Raw genomic sequence first — 8,159 nt, 5'->3', positions numbered from 1 at the left:
TACCTTTACGAGAAGTCTGTATAGAGCGTTGTTGTCGCGGCATTGTGGTGGTTGTGCAGAGCGTCGCGTCAGGTTAGGTGGGGTGGGCCACTTACTGGTGTGGGCCGCTTACTGGTGGTGCACGTTATGTGCTGCGGCTTAGTCAGCCTCCCCGCTGTGGGGGAACCTGGGAAGGCAGCAGCGACCTAGACAGCCGTGACAGCTTGGAGCTCTATCGACTCTCAGCATTACGCCGCAACCACACCCTCACCCGTCCGCACACACTACGACACCGCGTCATGGCGTCAAATATCGAACAGTCGCCATTCTTCCAGGAGCAGAAGTCGAAAGGCGAAATCGTTGTCAAGGGTATGACATAGTCGATGTAACATTGGCGCGTGTCGCTAACTCCGATAGACCCTCCCAAGTTTGATCTGGAATCATACATTGCCAATTACACCGGTAAGGCTCTCAACATGCTGCTTCGGCTCTCTGGGCACTGACAGGTCTTATAGGCTACACACGAATCGATCGCCTGCACCACATCGGCGCCCACTCGCCATACCTCGCCGCAGACGCTTACCGCCTCGCTATCGCCGAGGCAAAGAGGGGAAAGAATGTTGATTTATACACAACACTGGTAGAACAGTTCAGCCGCATAGCACCACAGGACCCTGCGTCTGTGACAGATACAGCATGGGTTGAGAAGAAGACGCGGGAAGTGCGCGAGGAGCACGACCGACTAGAGCATGAGCTCAAGTCATACAAGAACAACTTGATCAAGGAGAGCATACGAGTAAGTGCCGGTGTGGAGTAAACCTTTGCATCTTCGCTAACTGCCTGTAGATGGGCAATGAGGACCTCGGTCACTTCTACTACGATACCGGTGACTTTAGTAACGCACTGAAGGCCTACATGAAGATGCGGGAGCATTGCACCTCGCCCAAGCATCTTGCAGACATGACCCTCCGCCTCGTATATGTTAGCATCGCACAAAAGTCATGGACAAATGTATTGGCAAATCTGGCCAAGTCGGAAGCCACTCAGATTAAGGGCGATGACAAGGCCAAGATGGAGCCCATCATTTCTGCTTGCAGCGGTCTATGTCACATGGCTACTGGCAACTACCGCGAAGCTGCGACAGCGTTCCTTGGTACATCAGCGGCATACTTGACTGCAGAGCCAGCAGCGTACATTACATGGCAGAAGGAAGTCATTTCGGGTAACGACATTGCGGTATACGGTGGTCTTTGTGCGCTTGCCTACATGGACCGCAGCGATTTGCAAAACAAGGTGCTAGCAAACAGCGAATTTCGTAACTTCCTTGAGCTCGAACCTCACATTCGCCGCGCTATCAACCTCTTCTGCAACTCCAAATACAGCGCATGTCTCGAAGTGCTCGAAGGCTACCGCAACGACTATCTCCTCGACGTATATCTGTCCAAGATGCTGAACACCATCTACAGTCGGATCCGGACAAAGAGCATCGTGCAGTACTTCATACCCTTCAGCTGCGTCACGCTTGACGAAATGATGTCCAAGTTCCCGCCAGCGGAAGGCCGGACCATCGACGAAGATCTGGAAGAGATGATCAACCAGCGTGTTCTCAATGCGCGGATAGATCTCGTCGACCGCCTACTCATCTGTCCACCCACAGACCCCCGCCACGACGTACACGCCGACGCTCTCAAGATGGCCGAGGAGTACGACCACACCCTGCGCCTTCGATTAACGCGTCTCAACTTGCAGGCAGCGAGCATGGAGATTTCATCAAACAAGTCGAATGAAAAGTCATCTGGTATGGGTGGAAGCATCGGTGACACTTTCCGCGGTTTAGGTCAGAAGATAGGATTTTAGGAGACACCTAAGATGACCAGGGGAAACAACGACGACGTCAAACACGATGAGATGATGGACGTGGATTAGCGCAGGATGGAGAGTTTGCGCGGCTGGCATTGCAAGGCGTTTTTGGAGCGGCATGGCGTACATATACAGGCTGGGCAAGGACATCAAGCGGCATTCTGGCGTTGGAATGATGAGGCATTGCAGTAAACGGAGCTGTCTAGTACCAGATAGCTGAGTCAACACGTCATGCAGAAGCATAATTATACCATGGTCATTCCTTCATTCAAATTCGTAACATGCGTGTATATAGTGTGCCAATCTTCCCGCAAATGGAAGAAGACATATCCTGGGTATCTAGTATTCGTATCGCTGAAAGCCAAAATATCCTAAATCATGATTTGGCGCCAATGTAACAGCAGCCATTTCCTCGTCAACTCAAGACAGTGATGAGTAGCCTCGTCATAGGACCAGGCTACCCGGTCCTTATCTAAAAACACCTGACCCTCTCGCCGCAGCCCATTGGTCTTGTTGTGGTTGTTGTGGCTGTTGTTGTTGTTGCTGCTGCTGTTGCTGCTGTTGTTGTTGTTGTGGTGCCGCACTTTGATATCCATAATACCCAGTGGGTGCCCATGCAAACTCCCCAGGACGTCCATACGAATTATTTACATCGATGGTAGGCGCCGGTGGCTGTTGAGGCTGCGTCTGTGGTAAATGCGCGTTCGTCTGTGCTGACATGCTGTTTTGCGTCACCATTGGCTGCGATGCCATGGGATTGACTGGCAGCGTGTTCTGCGGCATGGGCCGATTGAGCGTGCCATACAGAGAGTGGTTGGAGTGGTTGGCTGCAAAATAGTTTTGATGTGTCTGAAGCTGTGTGGTTTGCATTTGTTGGGCTGTCGCTGCCTGGAACTGCTGTTGTGGAGTCATAGACTGCTGTGAAGGCCCAATCTGCTGCGGCTGCTGCTGCTGCTGCTGCGGTAGTTGTTGCGGCGGGTTCTGTAGGCGCTGTTGGGGTGATTGGCTACCCATCTTGTAGGCTAGCTGTTGTTGTGGGCTTCTCACGCCGTGCGGTAGACCTTGATTGAGTTGTTGCAGTTGTTGACGGTGGTTTGGTATTGAATGTTGACGTTGCGGTTGCTGCTGAGACACATGGGGTAACGTCTGTGACTGTGACACTTGTGATCGGTGACGAGGCTGTTGCGGGACCTGTACTGGTTGCGGCTGTTGTTGAACATGAGTTTGTTGTGGTGGTTGCGGAGGCGGAGGCGGCGGCTTTTGTTGGACTTGGGATTGCTGCGAGCGAGGTCGTGGCGCCATTTGCGGCGTCTGGATTGGGGTAGTCGAAGCTCGCTCCCGAGCCTCATAATGTTTCAGCTTTGCCTTGGTTTCCTCGAGCTCCTTCATGATCTTTGCAAGCTCGGATTCGCCAGCGGGATGAGCTGCCGGTTCGGGGGCTTGCGTAGGTGGTCGCTGGTCTTCGCCACTCGCTGGCTCAGAGTATACACACAGCCGTCTCTTGTCGTTGCATGTCGAACATGTGGGCTTGATGCCATCACACTGTATATATCAGCTGCTGTTGCTTGAACGCCCAATTGTTTGTATCCTACCTTGGTCTTCTTAGCCTTGCAGACATCGCAACTGTTCCTCGGCCGCTTCCGCTGTGGTGCTGATACTGATTGCGTTTCAACATGTAGTGTAGGGCGCGGCCCAGGGTGAGGCTTTTGCGGGGGAGGACGAGGTGGTGGAGGCGGAGGTGGTGGAGGCTCAATGAGCGTGTGCTGCGAATGCGTAGGTGGCTCTACCTGGATCAGCTCTAGCAACATACGCAGACTCTGTTGTCTCAGGTCGCTCTCAATCGTGTTGGATGGCCTTGGAGGCTCCGGCAGAGGGTCGGACCGCTTCTTCTTGATCCTGGGCGTGTCTGGATCCTCACTGCTCAGCTGTCTCGAGCGGCTTGCGAGCCTAGCCAAAGCCTCTGGGTCGTTCTCCTCGAGATACTTGCGCCGCTTGGAGTCTTTGCGTGGGGGCGGGGCGCGTTCCTCGTATGTCTTGTGTATGGGCACATGCTTGTAGAAGACGTCGAGTGTCTGCTTGGTGGCCGAGAACTTGATGGACAAGACACCTTTACAGTCGTAGACGGGCTTGGTGGCACGTTTGCCCAACTTGGCACCCTTGCCGTTGGCAGCGCGGTCCTTGTTGAGGAGCGAGTCGTTGCAGTAGTAGGAGAAGCGGAAGCTGTCGTCCTCCCTGCTGTTCCAACAGTTGTGGAAGCTGTAGCGGTATCCGTCGATCTTCTGTATCGTGTCGACGCAGCACTTGGCGACTGCCCTCTGTTTCCGCATCTTCTCCTTGGGGTCCGCTGTCGGCTGCAAAGCCTCTCGTATGCTCAGGGCGGTTTTCTGCTCCGCCGGCTTGGGCGCGCCATTGTTGGGCTCGATGGACTCGGTGAAGTTGTGGCCCAGGGCGAAGTTGGCGTCCGAGAGGGACTGGTACTGCGAAGGACCAGCAAAGTGTGCGGGCTGGTAGCCGGGCGGCGCATGGCTGTATTGGTGTATGGCGTGCGACTGTTGCTGTTGGGGCGGCGGCGGCGGCGGGTGAGTTGCCTGATGAGGCTGCTGCGATGGGGTCGGCTTAGTTGGTGAAGGGACGGCAAAGGACGTGTCGATGTCGAAGGCAAACTGGGCTTCGGTGTGCTCAGGCTCTTCTGGCGGGCTTCTTAGGTATTCGCGTAATGACGTCTCGAATTGGTCGAGGGAGCGGATGGGGCCGTAGGGCACCGTCTTCGCGAGCGCGTCTCTGGGCTGCCGTCCACGCGCGAGTTGCACGGGGGCCTGGGGCCAGAGAGCCTGGTCGTTGGCATCGTGGATACTCGTGGGTTGAGCATGGGCAGCGGCCATGTCAAAGTGGAGCCCGCCCCCGACCAGGTTTGGGGTAGTGAATAAGGAGTTTTTGAGATAGCCGTCTACCGAGACCGTGCAAGCCTTGGCTCCAGCCCTAGACGCGATGATCAACACTTCATGGCCGGTGTGACGGGCTGCTGGAGATGGGCTAAACACGCAAGGACACGGCAGGGAGTGAGCCAAAGTACAGAGGGCAGCAGTGCAGCAGTTTCAATGATTCAACATACTCCAGCCGCCATGAGAAGCACGGGTGTAGGCATCGGAGCGTGCCTAGCCCGATGACGCATACACCCGAACCCGCATCAAATCTCCAGGTTGACATCGCCCTCGCTCCCACCTTTCTCCGCCTTGTCCTATAAGCTGCAGACTAAATACACTGCTCACATCACGCGCATACAGGTCAAATCCATAACTCTTTCTTGGTTTCTCTGAGCTGCAGACTAAATACTTTCGTCATCCCATGGACATGTTGTTATGACATCGATACTATGAGATCGTTGTCCTCAGATCTGAATTTCATCCCACCTCCCATGCTTATGTGACATCAATACTATGAGATCGATGCCCCCGAGCCCGTACCTATCTCTACCCGTGTTTCTATCCCTGCATACCAAATGACAATATCTGCTATTGTTACCGCGTCCAGCATCCACTCGCTGTCTTCGACCAATATGTATTCAATGGCGTTCCTTCGTTCTGGCCACTCTATTGTTCCCTATTTGCAGGTCAGGCAGGGCTCGCTTCATCTCGCATGTCGTGTTGAGCTGATCGGAATCTGTCATATCATCCTCGGGGGATGTAGCCTGGGCCGAACGAAGAGAAAGTATGAGGAGTCTGTGGGTAGCCTTGCTGTTGCTGTCCAGGATATCTGTGCGCCTGCGAATTGTCGCGCGGCGCCGAATATGCCTGGGGTCCATTGGGAGGACAGGCAGTTGGGTAATGTGTTCCGAACCCCGATCCATGAGCTGGCGAGACGCCGCGTAGCGTCATGTAGGGCGTGTTTCGAGGTGAGCGTGTAGATTGTGGGCCGGTGAATGATGCACCTCGACCTTGCTGGAAATTTGACCCGGTATAGCGAGGACCAGTAGGGATAGGTTTTTCGTGGCCTGGTAGTGAGCCTCCGGGCGTGAAGGGTGGCGCGTCGGGGTTGATCTGCTTTCCAGGGACAATGGACACACTGGAGCTCGGGCTGACCTGCTGAGAGTTCTGTGTCGTGGTCGCGTCGGCTCCAGACTTTGCAAGGGTAAAATGCTCATCTGAGCAGTCATCCTCCATTGACCTCGTCTCGCAATTTGGAGCATGTTTGTCGAAGAAAGCAGTGTTGTACTTGAAGATCTTTTTGCAATGACCACAACGTACAGCAAGCTCCCAAAAAGCCTTGCAAGTCTTCAAGTGATCGTACATGTCTTTCTTCGTGTACCACTGGAGACAGAGATTGCACTTGGTGTGCTCGACCACTTTCCCGCTCTCCAACGTCCGATCTTCGTGGTTCTCTGCCGGACGTACTATCCCAATGCTGCTGAACCTAGCATCGAAACATGGAAGCTCCAGCTCATACACTGCGTCATCAAAGTAGGGTTTCTTTGAGTTGATGTCTCTCCAGTGACTGTGCCAAAACTCACGCTTCTTTCGACGGGGGATGTTCAGTTCGCCAGACAGTGGAACTGAAGATGTCATCGACATTTGTGACAGCTCTTCATCGCCCTCAACAGTGATAGCTTGTGAAGACGATTCTGGCGTACTAGCTGGATAAGCCTCCTGCTGTAAGCTATCTTGCTGACTGCCTTCGGTCGAGCCAGTGGTGCCATGGTTGGGGTCATCATCGTCGTCAACCTCACCACAAGTCTTAGAGACGCTTTGCTTGCACAAGTCCCTGACTGTCTTCTCCTTCTCGAGCTGGGAGATCCTTTCTTTAGCAGTCTCGAGAGCGATGTTTGCTTCACGCGCCTCTTGGCGCAGAATTTCGGCGGCAGCCTCACTGGCTGCTAGCTGATCCATAAGCTTGGTCTTTTCGGCATCTGCAGACTGAAGCTTATTGGTAAGATCGACCATATCTAGCCGGAACGCTCGTAACTGCTTCTGAACTTCGAGGTCATGAGCAGCTTTCTCATCTTGGAGAATGCTGACAGTCGACTGTGCTTCAGATAGCTCATCTTGGAGTTGGCTCTTTGCTTGCATCTCTGTGCTCCGGTTCTTCTCTAAGACGGCGACAGACTCTTCGAGACGCTTGATGATCTCATTACTCATCTTGGTGTTCTGATTTCCCTCCAACTCTGCTTTGTCTAGATCTTGGATGAGTTTATCAGAAAGGGTACTGGATTCAGATAGTTGCCCTCGGAGCCGGTTCTTATCTTCGTTGGACATGCGCAGGTCGTTCTCCGCCAACTTAAGCTCAGTCTCAATCCTGAACTTGGAAGCCGTGACATCACCAAGCTGTAGCTTCAAATGTGCTATGAGTTGTCCATCTGTGATTTTGGAGACCTTAAAATCGTCGAGCCGTAGCATCAAATATGCTATCAGTTGCTCGTCGGTAAGCCTCTGCGCTTGAGCCTTTCTGTAGTTGCTAAACTTCTTGTGTAAGAAGATAGCCCCTGTAGCCACAAGGCCAGCTGTAGCAAGGCCGAGAGCACCACCGTTGCTAACAATGCTAGCATTCTGCGCTTGTGTGTCGTTCAAAAGAGTTGTGGTAGTGTATGGTGCTCCCGAAATATGTGATGAAAGTACCGGAGTAGGTGTGATGAGATGTGACGTCGCTTGGTGTGCGTGTGTACCGTCACTGCCAATATGATGGATGATAGTGGGGATGTCTGGCGTGGTCTGAAAATGTGTGTTTGCGCCATCGGTTTCCATGCTACTAAGAATATCTGAGAGTTCTGGGACGCTTGTACGGGCGGTGATCTTAGCGGTAGAAGATAGTTCTGGCTCCAAGATTCCAAAGATCTGGGTTGTCGGATGGCCAGGGCTCATGTATTTATCAGGTGTGTACAGACCCCTCCCTAACTCAGGCGCGGCGAGGTGTGCTATGAAATGGTTGAGCCGCTTGATATCGATGTCGATTGGAATCCCTCTCTCGTAGACAGTAATGGCTGCTAGACCCGCTGCGGCTGTGGCAAGGAAAGGCTTGATGACTGAATGGTTCCAATTCTGCAATAGAATGGCCAGCTGTCTGCCGTTGAGTTCTGCCATGTTACTGTGTACAACTGCTGCAAGAACAGCGATTGCTTGGGTGGTACTAGGCGAAAGGTTGGTATGCGGGCCAGTGAAAATGAGTCTTAGGTGCAATGCGGCCTGAGTTCTAGCTCGACCGTCGTAACCAACCAAACTGTGGTGGATTTAGGAGAATAGTACGTAGGTCGGGCGGAGTGGAGATGGGCGTACAAGATTCTTCGTCCGCGGTCGCTTCACTGTGAGCGAGTGCAGCGACAGATTTGTCGC

The 8,159-nt window shown here is 53.4% G+C and overlaps 3 protein-coding genes across 3 annotated transcripts; 1 reads left to right on the top strand and 2 right to left on the bottom strand.

The window, feature by feature from the left end:
* Nucleotides 1-278: 278 nt before the first annotated feature.
* Nucleotides 279-1,836, top strand: J4E82_009756 (uncharacterized protein; the record flags this gene model as incomplete). Its single annotated transcript, XM_051735978.1, has 4 exons — nt 279-348; nt 397-441; nt 495-775; nt 826-1,836. The coding sequence occupies 4 exons, from the start codon at nt 279-281 to the stop codon at nt 1,834-1,836; spliced, it is 1,407 nt and encodes a 468-aa protein (XP_051584295.1).
* Nucleotides 1,837-2,307: 471 nt separating this feature from the next.
* On the bottom strand, nt 2,308-4,721 carry J4E82_009755 (uncharacterized protein; the record flags this gene model as incomplete). Its single annotated transcript, XM_051735977.1, has 2 exons — nt 2,308-3,381; nt 3,432-4,721. 2 exons carry the CDS (start codon nt 4,719-4,721, stop codon nt 2,308-2,310), a joined length of 2,364 nt encoding a protein of 787 aa, XP_051584294.1.
* Nucleotides 4,722-5,507: 786 nt separating this feature from the next.
* On the bottom strand, nt 5,508-7,910 carry J4E82_009754 (uncharacterized protein; the record flags this gene model as incomplete). Its single annotated transcript, XM_051735976.1, has 1 exon — nt 5,508-7,910. The coding sequence occupies one exon, from the start codon at nt 7,908-7,910 to the stop codon at nt 5,508-5,510; it is 2,403 nt and encodes an 800-aa protein (XP_051584293.1).
* Between the last annotated feature and the right edge of the window lie 249 nt (nt 7,911-8,159).

This window comes from Alternaria postmessia, assembly GCF_024291825.1.
Source record: "Alternaria postmessia strain BMP 2775 chromosome Unknown scaffold_99, whole genome shotgun sequence".
NCBI classification, from domain to species: Eukaryota; Fungi; Ascomycota; class Dothideomycetes; order Pleosporales; family Pleosporaceae; genus Alternaria; species Alternaria postmessia.
This window is presented reverse-complemented; position numbering and strand designations above follow the sequence as displayed.